Genomic DNA, 22,850 nt, shown 5'->3' with positions numbered 1-22,850 from the left:
ACAGCTCAGGGAAGCCAGCAACCCGGAGCTCATCACATAACGTGCAGTTGCAGGCGGTTCTGGAGGCTGTCTTCCCGGGACAGTTCTGCGGGTCTCTTCTCTCAGCAGAACTCACTGCTCATACATTCTGGGTCGCGGTAGGAATGTTGGGGAACCTGGTGGATGGGGTGGATTTCAGGGACTTCCTGAAGTTACTGAGTTGTTTACTTCCTGAGCTTAAGGGGCTTCCCTGCTGGTCAGAAAGCTTCACCTGTGTCTGAAGGTCTTCCCTCAAAGGTGGAAGGCTTTATCCTGGAGAAAATTGTTATCCAAAGAACTTTTCACGATCCTTGTAAAGATTCAGAAAGATAAGGCAGTGGTTCTCAACCTTCCTGATGTTGTGGCCCTTTAATACAATTCATGCTGTGGTGACCCCAACTATACAATTATTTTTGTTGCTACTTCATAGCTGTAATTTTCCAGAGTTATGAATTGTAATGTAAAAATGTAAATACCTGTGTTTTCTGATGGTCTTAGGCAACCCTAAAGGGGTTATGACCCACGAGTTGAGAACCACTGGTCTAAGGGGTTAAGATTCCAGTGGACATCTTCAAGACAGGTAGAGCCAGGGAGCTCCTTGATACTCTTGAGTTTGTCTCCTGGCGTTCAGCTCTAGCTTTGATTACTAGGGTGTGGAGCCCAGCTTTCACATAAGGATTGTTGCTGTCGACCATCTCCACCACCTGTGTCCAGTTAGCCGGCTGGAGGCTCATTTGGCACCACACAGTACAGGAATTGTGGGTAGCCGAGAAGCCTGGGCAGCACACAGGTGGGAGCCTCAGCGGGTGGCGCCCTCTAGCGACCGTCTCCTTGCAGGCCCAGTATCTGAGGCTTCAGCTGCTAGCAGCTGGCAGGCTCGCTCTCAAAGACCAGCCCACTAACTGCTCAGGTGTCACTGCTGCCCCCTTCATCCTGATACCAGGTCGGCCACCACTAGAACTGAGTAAGGAAAGATAACGAGAGAAACTTTACTGGGGTGTCACACGGGGGTGTCTCTCAGCTGACACACCATGTGAACCTGAGCATCCCACTTACAATGGCAAGTACTGCCCTTCTGGTCTAGGAGGAAATAGTCGCGGGTCTTCTAGAGTTTACTGAGGCCTGTAATAAAGTCTGGCATAATGCCCTCTATGGCTCAGGGAACACTGTGTGGGGACCTAAGAGCCAGAGATAGAAGGTGAAATGCCATCTTCTCAGACATAGCCACCACAGCTACACACTGACACACCTATCGAGGCCTCTAAGAGGTCTGTACAAGAATGAGCCCGTCATCAGCCAGGCACGGATGGCACAGGAGCTCACGGGTTCTCACTTTTGACCGATTTGCTACGAACAGATTCAAGAAGAGAGAACTGTTGCCTTGTGTGCCCCTGGTGACCCACCAGGCTCCAACGGATAGTTCCAATCCAGTAGTCAAAAGATCAGCCTGGCTAGCTGGGTGGTGGTGGTGGTGCATGCCTTCAAGCCAGCACTTGGGAGGCAGAGGCAGGCGGATCTCTGTGAGTCTGCCTGGTTTACAGAGTGAGATCCAAGACAGCCAGGGCTACACTGAGAAACCCTGTCTCGAAAAAAAAACAAACAAACACAAAAAGGGGTGGAGGGAATAAGAAAGAGATGGGAGATGGCTTGGCAGGGAAGGGAGAGAGAGTCATTAGAAATGTCATAAAAACAGAGACCTGGGGAAGGAGAGATGACTCAGAAGAGTACTGGCTGCAGAAGCCCTGGGTTTGAGTCCCAGGACCCACGTGACACAATCCCCTAACTCCAGTTACAGGAATCTGGGCACCACAACTCCTCCCTCCCTCGAGTTTCCTACTTCTGTTACGTCCATGTTTTAGCCTTCCTGTTTCCAAACGTTGTCAAGCCCACTCCCCCCTTTCTTTTATTTATTTATTATGTATACAATATTCTGTCTGTGTGTATGCCTGCAGGCCAGAAGAGGGAACCAGACCCCATTACAGATGGATGTGAGCCACCATGTGGTTGCTGGGAATTGAACTCAGGACCTTTGGAAGAGCAGGCAATGCTCTTAACCTCTGAGCCATCTCTCCAGCCCCCACTCCCCCATTTCTATCAAACCCTGGCATGCAAATTTTGGGCAATATCTTTTTTTAAAAGATTTATTATGTATACAGTGTTCTGTTTGCATGTACGCCTGCAGGACAGAAGGCACCAGATCTCATTATAGATGGTTGTGAGCCACCATGTGGTTGCTGGGAATTGAACTCAAGATCTCTGGAGGCACAGTCAGTGCTCTTAACCTCTGAGCCATCTCTTCAGCCCTTTGGGCAATATCTTTAAAACATTTCACTACTTAAGCAAAATACATTTTCCTTGTTGTAGGTAGAGCTTATCTGTGGACACCTAGCACAGTGAGTTACACGGGTAATGTGCTAGAAGCTGTCCATCTTTATGAAGCTGGCAGCGCAGTTGAGAGAGGCAGGGGCGAAGGGGAGGAAAGTGTTGGGAACACAGCTCTAGTGAAATTGGGTTTAATTCCCAAACAGGGGAGGCGGTGAGCATGGAGCAAAAATGATCAACTTCTTCATTTGGGAGGCTAATGTCCCGCGAGTTCGAGGCCAGCAGGGGCTAGATAAAGCCCGGCTCAAAAACTTGAGCGAGCAGCGCATAGATGAGGCAGATTAAACAAACGAGCACTGGCTGGCGTGCACGGAGCATGTCTGCAGGAGCCTGCAGCAGGGGGACAGGGCAGAGCATCGCTAAGGTCACCGCGGGCCGGGGCTCGGGCTCTGTCCGGGTCCCCCGGTCCGAAGGGCTTTTGGAGTTGTCACTTCATTCAGGCTTGCTTCTGGCACGGGGCCTGAGCCACGCTAGTTTAACCGGGCCACCAGCCCACCCCAAACGGCCAGTAACCGCCTTCGGGGCAGGCCTCGGCCCTCCATCTTTGCGCCCCGGGAGGGGAGCCGACGCCAGGCGCGGGCCCGTCCCAACAGTCAAGGTTTCAAAAAGCCCGCGCGGGGACCCGGGGCAGATCCGTTGGGAACGGCCAGCAGCGCCGCGAGGGCCCGCGAGGGCGCGCGAGGACGAGGCGTGCGGGCGGCGGCAGCCGGCTCCGCACAGGCGGCGCCAGGCCAGCGCGTAAGAGGAGCGCGCCCGTCCCGCGGCAGGCGGAAGCGGGTCCGAGAACCCGGCGGTGATTGGCTGGCCGGACACGTCCCTCAAGGGGCTGGCGCGAAGGCCACTGCGGAGTCGGGCCGGGGCTTCCGGCGAGGGGAGGGAGGCGAGGCTGCGGGAACAGCCGCGCGGCCGAGAGGAAACGCTGGGCGGCTGCGCGCCGAGGGCTCGGGCGGGCCTGCCCCGGGGCCGTGCGGCCTCGCGCCGACCGCGAGCGCGGAGGCGGAAGGCCCGGCGGACGCCCCGCGGCGCGAGGCCCGGACGAGGCCGCGGAGGGCGGGGCGGCCGCGGCCTAGAGCGGCGCTGCGGCGCGGGGGGGCGGGACGAAGGCGAGCGCGGAGCCGATTGGCTGGCGGCCCGACGTCGCGCGTGACGCGCCGCGCGGGGAGGGTGCGCGCGCCTTCAGCGGCCTCTTTGTGTGGTGCCCTGGCAGGGGAGCGGAGGTGGCGGCCGCGGCTGCCCTGGTGGGGTTCCAGCGTCCTCGGCTCGCCCTCGGGCCGCCAGCGCGCTCCTTCCCTCCCCCTCCCGCCCCTCTCCCCGCCGGCAGCGGCGGCGGCGGCGACGACGGCGGCGGCCGGGCCCGGGCTCTGACGGCAGAGGCCTCGGCGACCGCTAACGGCGACGGCGACGCCGCGGAGCGCGCAGGGCGGGGGCAGGGCCCGGGTGGCCGACATGGAGAACTCGCAGCTCTGTAAGCTCTTCATCGGCGGCCTGAACGTGCAGACGAGCGAGTCGGGGCTGCGCGGCCACTTCGAGGCCTTCGGGACGCTGACGGACTGCGTGGTGGTGGTGAACCCCCAGACGAAGCGCTCCCGCTGCTTCGGCTTCGTCACCTACTCGAACGTGGAGGAGGCGGACGCCGCCATGGCCGCGTCGCCGCACGCGGTGGACGGCAACACGGTGGAGCTGAAGCGCGCCGTGTCGCGGGAGGATTCGGCCCGGCCCGGCGCGCACGCCAAGGTGAAGAAGCTGTTCGTGGGCGGCCTCAAGGGCGACGTGGCGGAGGGCGACCTGATCGAGCACTTCTCGCAGTTCGGCGCCGTGGAGAAGGCGGAGATCATCGCCGACAAGCAGTCGGGCAAGAAGCGCGGCTTCGGCTTCGTCTACTTCCAGAGCCACGACGCGGCCGACAAGGCGGCGGTGGTCAAGTTCCACCCGATCCAGGGCCACCGCGTGGAGGTGAAGAAGGCGGTGCCCAAGGAGGATATCCACGCGGGCGGCGGGGGCGCGCGGGCGGCGCGGGGCGGGCGCGGCGGCGGCCGGGGCCGCGGCGGCGGCGGCGGCGGCCGAGACCAGAACGGGCTGGCCAAGAGCGGCGGCGGCGGCGGCTACAACAGCTACGGCGGTTACGGGGGCTACGGCGCCTACGGGGGCGGCGGCGGCGGCGGCGGCTCGTACGGCGGCAGCGACTACGGCAACGGCTTCGGCGGCTTCGGCAGCTACAGCCAGCACCAGTCCTCGTACGGGCCGATGAAGAGCGGCGGCGGCGGCGGCAGCTGGGGCGGCCGCAGCAACAGTGGACCGTACAGAGGCGGCTACGGCGGCGGCGGCGGCTACGGCGGAGGCTCGTTCTAGAAGCCGGCTTGCGGATGCCGGGCGGCGGCGGCGGCGCTTCTCCCCTCCGCGCCCGCCCCAGGTGCCCTCGGGGGAGCCGCTTACCCGGGGGGGACACCCCCCCTCTGCCTGCCTGTCTCCCCCTGAAGGTGGACTCGGCCCCACACACACATTTTTGTGTTACAGTCATTGATGGACTCTATTTTTTTATTATTACTTGGACCTTGGTCGTTTTTATACTAGCAAAAATGTCTTGTTTTAATTTGTGTTTTTTTGGGGGGGGTGGGAGGGAGTGAACTTGCTGATTCTGTAGCAAAACCTGGGTGGGGGTTGGGCGGGGGGTAGTTTACTTTGTTGTAAGGACTTGATACCTGGCTACAGCGTTTTCTATGAAACCTACTTGGATCCCATGCCTGGAATTTGGAAGCATATGTAAAAAATCATTTTTACGTTTTATTTTTAATAAATCATTGTGTTTGACCGTACATGTCTAACATTTTTTTTCCTAGGATCCACCCCTTACCGTTTTCACGGATATTTTTGTTAGTTTTTGATGTGTACTTTGAGAAACTTAAAGGAGGTCTTGTGGGTTATTTTTTTTTTCTTCCCGTTGCCCAGCTAGTGATGTGTTGAATTTACCCCTTAGAGTCAAAACTTTTTGAAGTGGTGGATGTGGCTGTTTAAAGTTTCTGTGCATCCATCCATCGCCTTGTAATAAGCGATTAAGCTTATCATCTTGACATGGTTGGTCACTTCTTTCTATGAGAATTTTCTTCAGAATATGTACTGTGTAGTTTTAAAAGAAATAGTTTGTGTTTAAGCATGTGTTCTCATTCATATAAAACTGTTTAAAACTTTTTTAGATGGCCTAGTTTCATCCTTATTGGTTTGTCTGTAATGAATGGTTACAAATAAGGGTTATGTTTACCCGAACACTAGGTGATTTTTTTTTTTTTTCGGAGCAGGTTTAAAATGTTTTTTTCCTAGATCTGAACTTTGTCCTTTTAAGTCCAGCCTGTGTAGCACCATCTACTGGTTGAGTGGCAGTATAGCTGCAAGAGTTGGTTAAAGAAATGATTTGTTGAGGACAATTTCATCAGATTTAGCAGTTTGCCATCAGAAATCTGCAGACTTGAAAGTTCCACATTTCCGTGTAACTGAGATGGGCTTCACAGGAATGTAGTCAATAGCCCTTATCAGTCTCTTTCTACATAAGATTTGAAAATGTAAACTGCTATGCATAGCTCGGGCAGTAGCCCCAAACTGCTCTGACAGCTACTGAAGCAGCTATGTGTACTGGGGTTTTAGGTGCAAGTTGTAAAACAAAATATATGTATTCTGCTTGGTTAACGTGTATTTGTAGCCCTTCATGCAATAGAGTTCAAGTTGTTGTTTATAAACAAGAAAAAAACAAACAAAAAAAAACCTGATAATAGGAGAAAATTGCCTTCCTGGATAGAAACATAGAATAGCAACGTTTATGGATATCACAAATAAAGAATTCAATTCTTTACATGATTGAGTGAGAGTATGTATAATCTGGTGGGTGGGTTCAGTACCAGTTAACTTTCTGGGTTTAATGGAATGGTAAGCTTTTGTGACTCAGAATTTGAAAGCCCAAAGCCTTATGTATGGTGGTAATATTTCAACGTTGAGAGCCCTCCCTACATTTTGTCATGGTGTAATTTCTAAGATCTGTAATTACCAAGGCTCTTAGGTAAAAAAGGGACGTGGATGGTAGATTAGTTTGCTCAGTTACTCTAATGAATGATGGCCGTTGCTTGGTTCAAATATTTAGCACCTCTAATGGCTAAGGGTCTGCACATGGAAGTAAAAAATGGGATGAAATTCTTTGCTTGCTTAGCTATACTGCCCGTAAGTTTCTGCTTGAACTTTTCACTCACGAGACTACTTGAAGATTTAATGCAGTTTTTTTGGGGGAGGGGGGTGCCTCGAAGTTACAGGAAATGATTTAAAGCTATCGATATGTGCTATCTCTACGTTTGCTTATTTTTGGTGAAAAGATTCTTGAGTTAGCCCGTAGGAATTGTGGAAGATTGTCACACAAAATTGTCATTTTTTTTTTTTACCTTGGAAAAGGTAAAGTAGTGGAGGACAAATTTGCTGTTGGAAGGAAAAGGACCCACGACTCATGGTACACTAACAGCTCTCTGTGACAGTTGAATAGTATGCCAGGAAAAGGGAAACATTTGTAAGCACTTCCTGTGTTCCCCTGGCTGCATGGGGAGCTCTAGAATGGGTGGACAGCTGTTGGAGTCACCTGTGAGACTCTGAAGGGAGTACTTGAAGCCAGTTGACAGGAGGTGGTGGTTATGTTTCATGTTTGAATAGAATCCAACTTCCAAGTTGAAATTGCCCCAGTTCCTTGCATTTCAGAATCTGTAAATTCTAAAGTAGTCATTAGTTAAAAGACAGTTTGGGAGAGCTTTACGTTTATTTTGTGTGAGTGTGCGTGTAAGTCTGCCTTTCACAGAGCGCTACCTGTGGAGGTCAGGATGTTTTGTGCATGTCTGCTCCTATGGAATGGGTGGGTTGGGGATCAAACCGGCTGCGAGTGCTTTTACCATCTGAGTCATCTTGATGGACTTGGAAGATCTTTAGGGATGCTAATAGTTTAAAGCCTTTTTTTGGGGGGGGTCTTTTTAAAAAGGCCCATGTATGTGGGTGTAGGTCGAGTGATGCAGGTTCCTGCAGCTCCAGAAGAATCTGCTGGAGTTGGATGGCGGGTGACGGTGAGTTGCCAGATGGGGTCCTCTTCGAAAGCTGAGCTCTCCAGACCCCAGAATTTCAAACCTTTAAAGCCTAAAAGTGATTTAGGTTCACAGAGTGCTGCGAGCCTGAATATACTCATGGTTATTGTACCCTAGTGCGGGATCTTAGTTTTAGGAACAAGATGCCTGAGAGTTTGGAATTTAGGATTCCTTGCTCAGGACCACAAGTGAGAGTCAGTTGATTTGTCTCTTGGTTGTTCACACCCTAAATCGGATCACTTGCATTTAATTTAGGTGGATTTGGACGTGTCTGGTGGTTGGAAGTGTACTTGGGGGTGTGGGTTGGTCTGAGCATCATCTGTCTAGCTAGTGTGTAGGTGTTACCTGTGGGACTCTGCCCCGCTGCAGTCAGTGAAGGGAAGAGCTCCACCAGCCTCATTTTGGCCTCCTTGTCCGCCCCCTCCCTCCACCTTCTGCGGTGTGTCCCTAGCTGGCTTGAAATTGTTTCAGGCATCCTTCTGCTCCCCGCCCTCCCCTCCTAGTGCTAGGATTATGGACATGTGCTCTTTCCCCATTTTGGAAGGAGCGGCCAAGACTAAGGAGCTTAGTGGGACAGTTTTTCCTCATCTGATGCACACGAGCTTGAGGCATGCCTTTTTCCTGCTCTCTTAAAAATGAGATAAGCTTGTGGTCCCCCCCCCCCCACATAAAAAGTTCCCAGAGAAACTAAAAAGGAGGTAAGTGTTGATGTGTGTTTATTTCTGTCCTCAGTCACTCTGTGAAGAGATGCTGTTGTCTACTGCTGGCTACAAGCTTGTAAGCAATATGAAGGATTGAAAATAGGAGCCAGGAATCTTGCAGCTTTAAAATATATATATATTTTTTGGTAGGGACAGGCTCTAACTTAGGTAGACCTTGCTCAGCTTCTTCTGACGGGTTACACAGTGAGTTCTGAGCTCACAGCAGTGAACGTAGTAACTTTTCTGTATCACCCTACTTGAAGTTGAGGGCGTAGCATTCCAGTCGCTTTGCTTGAATTGTAAATAATTTACCGAATACCTTTATCATGAATGAAGCATTCTCAAGAAGTTGGAGAAAATGAGGAATTGGGAAGTGCTAGGTGAGGTTTGCTCTGGGTCAGAGGTGATTATCTCCAAAAATGGATGTCTAGATTGAGATATAACTTCAGTTTGCTATTTAACCTGGAAAGTCAGTTTATTTTCTAGACTATGCAGTTGTTTAGGTCCCTTATGATTTAATATGGCTTTCAAATCATTCTTGGTAATAAGTCTTTGAGAGACCCTGAGATTCATTTTTATGATACACTCACCAGAAAAATTGATGAGTTCTAAGCTGATTCGGGGCCAGCTTTTTCTCCTAAGGTACCCACAATTTTGTCAGGATGATGAGATTTAAACAAGTATGACACCGCCAGCATTTGAGTTGGAACTGTGAGCAGTAGTGACTGTCGCAGGAAAGTGACCGGTGTTTGAACGAGTCAGCGTTGGATTAGGAAGACAAGCCACAGAGGACATTCCTGCTGCTTAGCTGACATGCAAAGCCTGGTGTACTGGGTTCCTTATGTCATCCCTTTTGAATATGAGGCCATAAAGACCCTTTAAATAAAGAGCCATTTAAATTTTATTATTTCTGCCAAGCACTAATAATAGCAAAACAGCTGTGGCACACAGTTTTGGAAATACCAGTCACCTGAGATATTTAGTGAAAAAGTGACGTAGGGCCTGGAGAATGGGCTCAACAGCTGAGAGCACTTGGTGGTGCCGAGGTTCCCAGCACCCACATGGTAGCTCATAGCTGTAATCCTAGTCCTAGCCCTCTTCTGACCTCCGAAGGGCACAGACCTGCACACGGTGCACACATGTATGCGCACACACGTGTATACCGGCAAAATACTCATACACACAAAATAAGTCTAAAAAAAATGACAATCATCATAGATTTAGAAAGCATTCCACAGTGTAATTCGTAGTTTGAGGTGCCCCGTGAAGCTGCAGCCTCCGAGCCACAGCTTGTTCCGGCTCTCGTTGACTCGTTTTACTAGGAAGAGGTTTTCCATTTGTTTCACCAGTTCCTGACGAAAAGAAAAGTCAATTTGCTGTATATATTTGGAATTTCTTTTGTAAGAGAAAGTTATGTGACTTTGGAAGCAGCAAGATAGTTCGGAAAGTAATGGACGGGCTGGGGTTAGTAGCGCCAGCCGGAGTCTGGTGCACCATGGCTGCTGTTGGGTTTTACATTCAGTTTCTTACTAAATAGAATGATTTACTAGGGTGGCTGCAGTTGAGGAGAAAGGAGCAAAGAAGTGCCCATTGAGGTGTGAGAGCACCAGATCCTGTCTTTGGATTTGTAGGCCACTGTAGGCCTCTGTAGGCCTCTGTGATGGCTAATTTGGTTGTCAACTCGACACGCCTGGGACAGGGTGCCTCTGTTGGGGGAATTGCCTCCATTAGATCAGCCTGTGTGTAAATCTGTGTGGCTGTCTTGATTGATGTTGATATGGGAAAAGTCCAGCCCACTGTCTCTGGTGGCCTGGACAGATCAAGAACACACCCTGAACTTCCCGCTAGCCAGTAAGCAGTGTTCCTCCATGGCTTCAGCTCCTGTCTGAAGTAACCTGTAGGCCAGTAAGCTCTTTATTCCCCCAAGTCGGGTTTTTTTGCCTTTTTAAATTTACTTTTATTTTATTTATCACAGCAACAGCAAAGCAACCTAAAACACCTCTGAGCAAACAAGTAGAAAGCCACTCGGGTTTTTTTGTTTTGTTTTGTTTTTGAGACAGGGTCTGGTGTGTAGCCTGGCAGGTGGTGTGCTAGCTGATTAGCCTGGGTCTCCTTCCTCGGCCTCCTGAGGACTGAGACCACAGGCGTGCTGCCAGCAATGTGAGGGTTTTGAGTGGAGGAATGGCAGGACCTGAATTTTAAAAGCTGCTTTTTGACTTTGACAGAATTTCTATTCTTTTGGTATAACTGTTTTTGATAATAGTTCATGAGGCTGGCATTTGGAACTAGTTGGATTAAAGTATAACAGACTGTCTCCTCCATAGCTATATGGTTTTCAGCCAAGGAAACTTCGCGTATCTCACCTGATGGTGCCATCCTTTCAGATGGCCTATTTGTCATCTTGACTTTTATCCAGGCACTTGAGCTTAGGGAGTTGTCTCCCCATTCTCTAACTTACAAAGGTGTTTACTGTACAAGGGCTGTGTACCAGTGTTACGCTACCCCCCCCCCCTTTGGGAGCATATACTTAACTGTGTCATTACAGTGAACTTCAACTATGAGTTCAGCAGGTAGAAGTTAGGCTTGGGGCGCTCTGACACAGGTGTGTGTGTGTGTGTGTGTGTGTGTGTGTGTGTAATTGACACCATGGGGCAAGTGCTCACAAGTCAGCCACCCGTGCCCCGGGAGATCTTTCTCCAAACACTCTCAGGGGTGTTTGGAAATGTCACAGACCCGGAATTCTGGAAGCAAGAATATTGTGCATCAGAGAGTTGCCCGGGCTGCACATATGGAGATCTGCTTTAAAGAAACAAGATTGTGGCCTGGAGACACAGCTCAGTAGTAAAGAATACATATTGCTCTTATTGCTCTTGTAGAGAACCAGAGTTTGTTTTCCAATGTTCAACATATTGGCTCACAACCACCTATAACTCCAGCTCCAGGGGATCTGATACCTCCTGACCTCTGTGGTCAGAACAGATCTGCATTCACATGTGCATATAGATACATATATATGAGTAAATAAAGCAAAAAAAGTCAAAATAAAAAGCAAAATAAAGTGTAATTTAAAAAAATATTTATTATTTATCATGCATACACTGTTCTGCCTGCATGTATGCCTACACGCCAGAAGAGGGCACCAGATCTCATTATAGATGGGTGTGAGCCACCATGTGGCTGCTGGGAATTGGACTCTGGTCCTCTGTAAAAGTAGCCAGTGCTCATAACCACTGAGCCATAAGAGTAACAACAAAACCCTGCCACAAACTTCATAAGATCCAAATGCTATTTCTACTTCTGGCTTCCACTTTCTCCAAGCTGACTTCTGACGGGCACGTCTCTTGAGTGCCTCAGGTACTGCCATTATGTGTGTAACCCTGTCTGTCAGCCTGTGAACGCTTGGGTTTTCCAGTCATGCCAGGTTTACAGAACTTTATGCCATAGCCGCGTTGTAGCCCATGGCAGAGTTCAGTGGACCTTGGCTGAAGTATAAGCTATCAAGCGACCAGAGACATTCTCCAGCTCCCCACTCCTCCTCTGCACGCCAGGCGAGCGCTCATCCCCAGGCTCACTTTTTGACTTTCCTTTCTGAGACAGTTTTACTAAGTTATCCAGGTTGACCTCGAACTCTGGTTGAGGCAGGAAGTACCTGAGAGTTTAGCCCTCTATTACCATGCTCAGCTGCATGTGGGGTTTTACATTATTTCAAATGTGTGCACCCTCAGTGCCTAGCTGGGCATGCGGCGTACACCTGCCATCCCGTGCTCTGGAGGCCAAACCAGTAGTGCTGCTTGGCCCATGTAGACCGCTGGTTGGTGTCCACCCACCCTGTGCAAGGCCATGGAGTTCGCTGTTAGCACTATAGAAAAACAGTCTCTAGCTCCTGGGTGTGCACACCGTACCTTAGCACACACACATATGGCGGTATACTAGATTGGTGGGGGAGAATACATCATTTTTTTAACCTTTTTATGCAGAACAGTTAGACTTTCTTTGTATCCAGAAAAGAACTGAAAGGTGAGGTGGGAGCAGATAAAAGGCCAACACCATCAAAGCTGAACTAATGCTCGTTCTCGAATCTGTCTGTGACTGAAGCAGGCTTTTCCTTTTCTTTCTAGACGTCAGGCTGACGTGAAAAGCGGTTTCACTTTTGCTAGGAGAGAACCACAGGTTGACCAGCAGAGGGCGCCAGTTGTGAGCTGCAGACCTGGGAAAGGAGAGAGTTCTTGGGAAAAACTTGAGCATTGTAAATCCCTTAGGTGTGTGGAGGTTGCTTCCCTTCCCGGGGATGCTGCACATCTGCTTTCCACACTGGCTACCTTGCTTGGGGACCAGAGGTCATTCCTAAAAGAGGGCTTTGGAAGTTTTGGGTGCCAGCTCTGATTTAGGAGTTCCTAAATCAGAAGTGAGGTTGAAAGTTGTCTGGGCCAGGCACCCTTGGTCAGGCCTTGGTCAAGTTATTTACCTCAGAACCTCAGCCCTCTCATGTTTACAATCCTTAGCCCAGGGGTTCTCCACCTTTCCAATGCTTTAGTGCAGCTCCTCATGCTGTGGTGACCTCCAATTTGTTGCCTCTTCATAACTATAATTTTGATACTCTTATGAATTGCAATGCAATATCTGATATACAGGTATCTGATATGTGTCCCCTCCCCTATGGGTTGGAGGGAATAAAAATAAAGGATACAAGTGAGTCAGCAATGTGGAGCCTGTCGCCGGCTCTGAGAATACAGAGGGAGTGGGAGCTGTCGCGGTTGCTCACTGCGATGTTAATTGGAGGCAGAGGAGATGCAAGCATCGTGAAGGTGGAGCACAGATCTCAGGAGCGATCCACACGTGGTCATCCTTAGAAGGCTGACCCAGGACACGCGTTCTCTGTTCTCAGAGCAGAAGAGAAGGAAGGCAAGTGTCCCCCTGGACCAAGTAGTGATCTGCCGGACTGTTGGGGGCCCTTGGTTCTTTCTCAGTTTCCTCCTGCTTTTCCAGCAAGTGGCCCAGAGTCTGCTGGGACTTTGGGAGGCAACAGGCAGGTGGGCTCAACCCCTAGCCCCAGTCTTGGCTGCTCCTTGCTGACTTGTTAGCAGCTGTGGCCACTGGGAGCAGATGCTAACTCCACAAAGGCCCTCTCAACCTGACTAACGTTTTCCTTGGTTCCAAGATCAGGGGCTCAAGGCTGTTTAATAACCTTGAGGAAGACCGTGGGACTGGGTGCCACTGGTGGCTTTTAGATACTTGTCATCGGCCGGGTTTTCACTGCCTGCTCACGTCTGTATCTAAACTAAGAACTCTCAGACATAGCTAGTGATATTAGCCTCTAGTTTTAGAAGGGAAAAATGATGCTCCTAAAGCAACGTGCATGGGGTCGTCTATCTGGTGAGCACGTTTGCACCGTGGCCCATTAGCATATCAAAGTCTATGTGATCTTGTCTAGCTGTGCATTCAGTCATCTACGGGGTCGTGAATTCCTCATCCTGGGCTCTGTCACAGGTGTGAGGTAGAGCCAAACTGTCCAGTGTTCTTTTTGTAATATACAGACTTAGGTAGATGTTCCCTTTCTAAGTGTATAATTTTTAAAATGCAGCAGTCTCTCTTTAAAATAAGATTTAATTATATAAATATGTGTGGGACCATGTTTGCATATGTGCATGGGTGAATGCAAGCACCCTTGGAGCTGGAGCCCCAGGTTGCTGTGAGCCTCCTGACATGGGTGTTGGGAACTGAATTCAGATCCTTGGCAAGAGCAATCCATGATTTTAGCCACAGAGCCATTTCTCTGGCACCCCCTAAGCCATCAAGACAAGGAACATTTTCATCACCCTAAAAGTCCCTTTGTGCCTTTGATCCCCCAATGCTTACACTTCAATGAGCTAGGTAGATGGTTCAGATGCATGGTATGACTTGAGACGGTGCTATGCTAGGCACCTGCCGAGTAAGAGAGCAACGCACTGTGGGAGCCAGGAAAGAGAGAAAGGGGCCTTATGGGAAGGCATGGTCTCCAGATGACGTTCTGGCTCCCTGTGCTGAGGGAGCGCTCAGGAGAGAGAACTTTCTAGACCAAGTCAAGACCTAAAAAGGAAGTTTTTCTTTCAACACTGATTCTTAGCCGGGCAGTGGTGGTGCACACCTTTAATCCCAGCACTCGGGAGGCAGAGGCAGGCGGATCTCTGAGTTCGAGGCCAGCCTGGTCTACAAGAGCTAGTTCCAGGACAGGCTCTAGAAACTACAGGGAAACCCTGTCTCGAAAAACCAAAAAAAAAAAAAAAAAAAAAAAAACAAAAAAACAAACAAAAAAAAAAAACCAAATCAACACTGATTCTTCTCAAGCCAACCGAGAGCTGGAGGGTTCTGGATGAAGCTGATGGATAGCATCATGACTGGAAATGCTGACTGCATAAACTGCTTTGGGGTGGAGACCTGGGGTTACCAGGTGTGTTTGGCTGACTGGGGAGGTAGCCTGAGGCGTGGGGAAGAACCCGTGTTCCGTCTTTGCTTGACATTTAACAGGCCAAAACTTAACAGTAACATGTGGTGAGTGTCTCTTCTATTTCTATACTTCGGGACAGATCACAACTGGGGTTTTCCTCCAGGCAGACACCACTTGGGCCCTTTTGCTTCTCCTGCTAGACTGAAGCAGCCTCTCTTTGTCTGAGTTCTGTCAGGAGCATTAGCCTAGCCCGAGGAGGTCAGGCTGTGGCCCAGATGAAGGCTCTTGGCCCAGCTCTGCCCCCAGTATTGGTAGACAGCTTTCCTGGACGGCCTTCTCCACCCTGGCTCCCGGGTAATGGGTGGTGGGGAAGTGCAGGCATGGTCTGGCTCTGATACACCCAGTGACACTGGCTAGTGTGGCAAGAGCAGCTTGCAAGGAAACCACTTGGGACTTTATATAGTCTCTAATAATTCATTTTGGACGTGAATAAGTTTAAAAACCGTAAGTATTTCCTTTTCAGACTGGTTTCCCCTTCCTCTTTCCTGCGTGGTGAAGACGTGAATGAAAGCTTGCACAAAGGGAAGCCAGCTTTGCCCTCTTGTGGCTCACCCAGTTGACTTCCTATGCTAGTTATGTGCCTGCGCTCTGGCACGGATTCTGGGATCGCACTTCCTTATTTGTGATGCTCAGCTTCCGTGGTCCCCGTGATTGACAGCCAGAGGAAATATCTGGAACAGAAGCACGGAGCTGATTAGAGGAGGAAGGGAAGTGGTGGGAGAAAGATAGGGGTTTGGCTGTGAAAAAAATGGAGATACAGGGCCATTGGGTGTGAGTTGTCACTCGGGGCTCCTCTCATCTGAGGGAATATGACTTTGGGTAGTGGTCCCAGCTAAGAGGACACGGGGAGGTCGGGGAGATAAACGTTGAGACTCACACCTTAGGCAGTTTGAGGTCAGAACGTTATGTCAAGTTCAAGTCATTAATACATCTGGTTTCCATATAGTTTCTGTACCTGTGTTCCTGCTTTGCTTGATGACTGGAGGTCTGTGCAACACTGAAGAAATTTAACAGATCAGAACTATAGCAGTAACACGCGTGAGCGTCACAGGTCAGAACTATAGCAGTAACACGCTTGAGCGTCACAGGTCAGAACTATAGCAGTAACACACGTGAGCGTCACGGGTCAGAACTATAGCAGTAACACGCGTGAGCGTCACGGGTCAGAACTATAGCAGTAACACGCGTGAGCGTCACGGGTCAGAACTATAGCAGTAACACGCGTGAGCGTCACAGGTCAGAACTATAGCAGTAACACACGTGAGTGTCTCTTATATTTTCACACACATCATTGTATCCCCCTAGAAATTCCACACAAACATGAGAGTCCAGGAAAGCAGATATTCAGGGCATACTGAGAAGGAAGTGGGACATTCCCAAAGACAGGACGGATTGTCTCGTGAATGAGGGATCAAGTATCCATCAGGAGCAGGGGAAGACTACCGAGCTGAAGGCCACACACTCGGCCTGTGCTTGAGTGGCTCAGAGATGCCAGGTGTGTCGGTGGGTGAGGAGTCCTAGAACAGGGGCACACATGTCTGTGTTCTCTGCACCATTGGGGAAGCTGCTGAGCTGATTTTTATCACTAATTGACCCAATTATCTCTGAGCCTGTTGGTTATGTCTAGGAGACACAGCTAGCTTCCGGCTTTCCACAAGATTGTCTGTTAGCCTGAGAAGCTAGGCATGCCAACAACGAGCTCCCCGAGACGTTCATTAGGGGCGATGAACAGTTGGAGTTATTTTGGAGGTCACCGCTGTCATTGGTGTCACATAGGGAAGGATTTAGAAGACCTGTGATCTATTGCTGTTCTATAAAGATTCTATGATCGAGGCTGGAGGAGCCACTCCAGGTAGGGCCAACAGCCAGAGCGAACAGGGACTTCAGCTGGACATGGGGCTTGGTAGTAGACCTGTGAGCCGGAGCTACAGCTTGCGGTGTTTCAGCTTGGCAGACCTTAGACAGCTGTTCTGTTATGGTGGCCTTTCAGCGTGGCCCAGGACGACAGCGTGGCAGTGTTCTTGTGGCGACTGACGGCTGCAATGATCTTTGACTTTTTTTGTAGTACAAGGGGCTTGTTTCAGTTGTAACCCCGCCCCCACAACAATGCACATCTTGCTCCAGTTAATCGCTTCAGTTCTGTGACACCCACCCGCCCCAATCCCACGTGTCTCATTGTCGCCTCTTGGAACTACTGTGGATTTGGTGAGGGAAATTAGGCAGAGCCGATGTCACAACTGAATTTCCCCAGGTGGGTCAACTCCACCGCAGGCCACAGAGGGGCCTCCTCAATCCAGCGATGTGGCCAGGCACACAGACTCACACAGCCTAGGAGGAGGAGAGAAGGAGGGGTCAGCTTTTCTCTGTTAGTGAGAATTCCTCCGGTACTTTGCGACTGCAGAGGAGGCAGGAGACAGTGGGGTGGGCTAGGCGCTAGGGCTGGGGATGCCTGAGCAGATGAGGAAACAGTTGGAAAGGTGGCATAGCCCTTGGGTAGCTGCCGCCGAAGCTGTGGCTGTTCCTAGGAGACAGAGGAGAAGCCAGCCTGCGGGGGAGGGGAGCGAGTGGGTTGCTGCTTTTAGCAGCTGAAAGGGCTGTAGGGAGCTCTGGGTAAGACATTTTCTACCTCTGTCTCTTCTGCGGTAGAAGCTGCCGCGAGTAAGTCAGAGGAAGGAGGACGGGGAGGGAGGAGGTCTCCATTGCAGCCATGCTGAATCACTGTTGCTGACCAGAATCCCTCACCGGGCTGCTGGGAGAACCCCGAGAGCAGCGCTAGCTCCTGGGTGCATGCACAGTTTGGCGGCTACTAACCCCACCGGGCCTCCCACAATGGAGGGCGAAAGGTACGTACGTGTAAGCGTGGTGTGTGTAGTATGCATGTGTAGGCAACCGGGAGCCTAAGGTGTCAGCACCGGCATTTTTGCATCAGCCAGGCAGGGTTGCCAGTCTTGGCCGCTGCGGGATCCCAAAACAGAGTGAGGACAGGAAAGTCCCTTTGGAAACCTACCTCTTCCAGGGCTCAGAGATACATAGAGACCCGGTGCCTGCTTAAGGCAAGTCTGGGTTTGCTGAGCGGCAGAGCACGCCGAAAGAAGGAACTTCCTGGCTGGCGTTGGGAATAGTTTCAGCACGGCTGGAATCAGGATTGCCCTTTTCAGGCTGCCTCGGGGAGGCGTTCCCTCTCCCCAGGGTGTCTTTCTTCGGTGGGGTGTTTTGATGTCACTGCAGGGCTGGTCTTGGAGCGGGACACTTGCCTCAGTCACACCGAGGTGGTTGAATCTTCAAGAACCATGCCAAGTGGACGGTTTTCCTCAAAAAGGAGCCTGTGATGTGTGTTTACGGACCCTGGCTTGTGTGCCGGGGAGGGGTGGAGGAAAACCCAGACAAGTGACATTTGCTCACAACCGGTTTTGTCTGTGTCTAAAAGTTTGAGAGATGCTGTGAGGTCTGTCTTAGAGGAAACCCACAGACTTTCCACAAAGTAGGAACCAACAGAAGGCATTCAGGTGCTTGTACTGAGCAGGAACAGGCTGACCAGGGTTCATCTCCTGGCCAGCGGGAGCTTGTACAGTTTTACTTTGAGGAGCTGAGCCTCCCACAGTGCAGGGCCGGATCTGGCAGAGTACGGATCAGAAGTCTGAGCTCCGCCGCCTCCTCATCTGTGGGTTGGTGCAGAAAACAGGCTTTGCCATTTTCCTTGAGGAGAGAAGACCACAGGGAGAGCCGGAAGACTTTTCATCTAAGTTGTGAGTTGCTGGTCCCCTGGGAACCACTCAATCAGGCCAACACCCTTGGAGCACCTAGCGTGTCCTGACTCGGCCCAGTGAGAGCAGCTGTTGTTCCTTTCATTCTCCCGTCTGAAAAAGCAGTAGAGACCAGCGCCTCTTCAGTCCACACTCACAGGAAGTCAGGACTAGTGGCTGTCAGTCTTTCTAATGCGGTGACCCGTTAACAGTTCCTCCTGCGGTAGTGACCTCCAACTGAAAATGATTTTCATTGCTACTTCATAACTGTAATTTCGCTACTGTTATGAATCGCACTGCAAAATCTGATATACAGGATGTCTGATTGATATTCAACCCCCGTGAAAAGGTCGTTTGACCTCCCCAAAGTGTCGTGACACTCAGGTTGAGAACTGCGAGCCTAGGACTTCTGAGACTTAGCTGCCTCATAGCCACTTTCCGGGCTCCCTTCACCACAACAGTGGGACATCCAGGGGCCTCGGGGCAGAGGTGGACGGGGTCCTTGCCCTTTCTCATGGGTCTGTGGCTAGCAGAGGAAAGTCATGGGTTGGAGGTGTGAGGTTCTGGACTGAGTCTGCTTGCACCACCCATAGCGTATCTGGGCTGAGGTGGGCGCGAGACTGCTGCCCACTGAGCATTTGGGGACAGCGATGGCGTCCTCAGTTCGTGCTCAAGAGTCCTTATAGTGAAGAGCTCTTCAGTGGTCAGTGAGGGGAGCTGATCCTATGGCTGAGTACTCTTTGCTTTCATCTTTCGGAGGCTGCACATAGGCAAGAAATCCCAGCTGAGGATTTCTAACATTCACCAGGCTGCCCAGGTCATTACTTTTTGTCCCTCTTGTGGGGACAACCTACCTTCCAAACAAATAAGTCTTCTTCGATTTGTCTCCTGTCTCTTTGCAAAGCATACCCATTTCCCACCAAGAGTTCTGTTGGAGTCTTTTATGGCCACTCCCCTTCTGCTCCCCAGCCACAGAGCCCCGTTCCCAGAGCTCTTATTGATAACACTTCTCCTCCGGTCTTAGTCCTCGCAGACGTTCTTACAGACAAACCTACAAACCTCTTTTTCAGTGGGTGGGGTGAGGGGTTGAGACAGGGTCTCTCTACGCACCCCTGGCTGTCTTAGAACTCCTGTAGACCAGGTTGGCCTTGAACTCACAGAGATTCACCTGTTGATCCCCCCGAAGTGCTAGGGTTAAAGGCATGTAACACTTTACCTGGCCACACTTGCTTGTGTCTTAAACCTGGATGAGAGGCCCAGAGTGTCTTTTTGTGCTTCTGCTTCATATGAATGACAAGTCTCAAACTTGGAAACATGTCCTCACATCTAAGGAAGGCGTCTTTGTACTTCCTCCTTGCAGTTCTCACTGACACAGCTCCGCCAGTGGTAGGTGCTGGGTAGTGAGCGTCTAACTGATAATATAACAAGTCTTATTCATTCTTTGAGGATTTCTTACAGTGTATTTTGATCACATTCTCTCTTTCCCCAACTCCTCCTCGATCCATCCCCACCTTCTTAACCCATCCAGCCTTCATGTTCTTGCTTTTCCCTCTCTCTTATTACAGCCCCCCCCGCGTCCCCACCCCACTCACCTCCTCTCCTCTATCACCCCCCACTCCCCAGCCTTCTGAGTCTAGTTTGTGTTTCCTGATCACGACTGGTTGTGAGGCCTGCCCTGGAGTGTGGTTGGTATACCAGGTATTACACCACTAAGGATGCCTGACTCTCCCCCTCCCAGCAGCCTTCAGACGCTGGCGCTGGCGTCTCCTCAGCTACGGGTGGGGCTTTGTGAACCCCCCCCCCCAATTGGGAGTTTGTATGTCTTGAGCTTACACGGATCTTGTGTATGCTGTCATAACTGCCGTGCGTTCCCGTGTGCAGTTGCCCTGATACCTTGTAAAACACAGTTTCCTTGAATTCCTCCACCATCATTGACTCTGCACCCTTTCCTCCCCACTCTTCCACAAAGACCCACGGGCCTTGGGGGGAGGGGTTACCATGTAGACATCCCCTTTTCTCTCAGTCTCTGCATCCTGACCTTAGCTGGTGACTTTTGTGAGGAACTCTGGTAACTAAAAAGGTGGGAGAAAAGATTGAACTTCCGTGGCTATCAGGCTGATTGTCCCAGCTCCACTTGCAATGCCCTGACATTAAAGAAGAGGTGGAGGCAGCTTGGGTTTATAAGTTTCCTGGAAGCCAAGGGTGGAAGCTGAGTGATTGGCCCAGGTCACGAGTCCGACCCCCAGGGGCTGGAGGCATTCCGCGTCTCATGCTTGTTCCACATTTAACCTGCTTGAACGTAATTGGGGCTATTTTTAAGCATTAAAACATTTCAGCCAAAAGATTTCTATGAATAATTTTCTTTCCTTGCTATGAGGGTACGAAAATACTTTTTACCTTGAAACGTTATTAATTGAAAGTGTGGGCTTGGGAATAACACAGATTCCAAGTGAAGTGTTTCACAAGCCATATGACCTTGTGTGCATTGTGTTTTTACTGAGCTATTTTTTATATGCAAGGGAACAATAACACCGTTCTTTGTGGGTTGTTGTGAAGATTAAACGAGGCAGCTTGTGTACAGTACCAAGTTCTGTCTTTTGTTTTTTCTGGCATGGAGTAAGCACTTAGAGTGTGACAGCTACTGTTGTCCCTGGACCCTCTGTTGCTTGCTGTGCCCCGGGATGCTAACAAAGCCATTAGGATTTTCCTCTATCAGTTATCCAGAGCAGATCATGTGGGACCGTTCTCACAGGAGCACAGAGGGAAAACGTAGCAGGCGTCTCCTAACTTACGCGATCTCTTCACAGTGAGGTGCCTCCCAGGCCTCACACCGCTTGCGTTTTATTTTATGTTTTAAGGTTTCGCCAAGATCTATTTTTACCTCCCTTTACATTGCCATGTGGCACACAGATACCCCAGTGGGCATGAGCTGGGCATTCCTCGTTCAGGTTGAGACCTCAAGAAGAGCCCGTGGAGTCACACTTCCTTTGCCACATCCCGAGCTCATCAGCTCCCTGCTAGGTCTTCTGATGCTAAATCTTCCTCTATGGGTGATCACCAAGGCTTGGTGAGTGGAGAAAGGTGATTAGAGGTTCTGATCAGCTCTTCGTGACTTGTCCTCTCCCCTCCTTCCCTTCCTCTTCCACTTCTCTCAGACATGAAAATGGCAGCTGCCCTTGCTGTTGGGGTTTTATTTTAGATTTGAAAACCAACCTTATGAATGAATTAAATTTTCCACTTCCAAGATAAACTCAGTTTATAGCAACAGAAAGTGAAGTGGTTGCCAGGGGGTAGAGGAAGGGGAGTAGGGATTGCCGCGCAGGTGTGGGATTTCAAATGGAGAGGTGAGCTGCAGAGATGGGTAGTGGGGGATGGCTGTGCGGCAATGCCATGGGCTCCACGATAGAGCATAAATTTTGTTGTGTATGTTACACACACACAGATATAGACAGACACACAAATACATACATAGACACACCGACAAACACATACACACATAGATACACACAAATACACACAGACAGACATTATACACACAGACACAGACATATACAGACACACAGACAGAGACAGACAGACAAACACATAGACATATACATACATAGGCACAGACAGACACAGAAAGAGACACACAGACACCACATACACAGACACAGACATATACAGACACACAGACCAGACACACACATACATAGACATATAAATATATAGGTACAGACAGACAATCAGACACACAGAGAGAAAGAGACAGACACAGACACATCCAGACACACAGGCACCACACACAGACACAAACATATACAAACACACAGACAGAAAGACAGACAGACCAGACACACACAGACATAGACATATACAGACATACAGACACACACACACACACACACACACAGAGAGAGAGAGAGAGAGAGAGAGAGAGAGAGATATACAGACAGACAGACAGAGACATATACACACAGGCACAGACAGACATGTGTGTGCGTGCGCGCACTCACGCAGACACACACACACACACACACACACACACACACATCCTGAAGGCCCAAAACCGACAGATCTTCAGTGGTTGCAGAGAAAAGCATTCTTTAGTAGAGATGCCATCAAAAGGAGAAGCTGGTTGCTCATTTTTCTTAAAGCTATATGATTTTTGTCATGGGAAGGGTTGGGCGCTCCTGCCTGAGAAGTCTTTTAGGCACAGCTCTGCTGTGCCCACCTGTGAGGTGTCCTTAGGGGACGGTCTTCTTGGCTGGCTCTTATCGACAGGAGCCTGCTGTTGTGCCTTAGGGAGCTCCTGAGAGGAAGGTGTTTGTTGGGTGTTTGCTCTGGACAGCAGTGGGTAGAAACCTTGCAGAGACAGCCTGGAAAGCTGCTCTTCCAAAGGCTGAAGGTTGCATCAACAGGTTAACCACTGCTGAGACAGCAC

The 22,850-nt window shown here is 50.2% G+C and overlaps 2 protein-coding genes and 1 long non-coding RNA gene across 3 annotated transcripts in view; 2 read left to right on the top strand and 1 right to left on the bottom strand.

Annotated features, from left to right (window-relative positions):
• The first annotated feature begins 3,608 nt into the window (after positions 1-3,608).
• On the top strand, positions 3,609-6,241 carry Hnrnpa0 (heterogeneous nuclear ribonucleoprotein A0). Its single transcript, XM_038333889.2, has one exon. It carries the CDS (start codon positions 3,847-3,849, stop codon positions 4,747-4,749), a length of 903 nt encoding a protein of 300 aa, XP_038189817.1. The 5' UTR covers positions 3,609-3,846; the 3' UTR covers positions 4,750-6,241.
• A 9,687-nt stretch (positions 6,242-15,928) lies between these two features.
• On the bottom strand, positions 15,929-17,834 carry LOC119817320. The gene is made up of 2 exons (XR_005285889.1): positions 17,692-17,834; positions 15,929-17,012 (listed from the first exon to the last, which is right to left on the bottom strand). It is a non-coding gene; the product is annotated as an uncharacterized LOC119817320 (long non-coding RNA).
• Positions 17,072-22,850, top strand: part of Klhl3 (kelch like family member 3) — a 115,396-nt gene continuing 109,617 nt past the window's right edge. Inside the window, 1 exon segment of the mRNA XM_038334485.1 lies at positions 17,072-17,527. Within this exon segment, the coding sequence (XP_038190413.1) occupies positions 17,472-17,527 (56 nt within the window). The 5' untranslated portion in view covers positions 17,072-17,471.

This window comes from Arvicola amphibius, chromosome 6 (assembly GCF_903992535.2).
Source record: "Arvicola amphibius chromosome 6, mArvAmp1.2, whole genome shotgun sequence".
Taxonomy (NCBI): domain Eukaryota; kingdom Metazoa; phylum Chordata; class Mammalia; order Rodentia; family Cricetidae; genus Arvicola; species Arvicola amphibius.
Note: the sequence above shows the minus strand (reverse complement) of the source record. Positions and strands in the feature narration are given on the sequence as shown.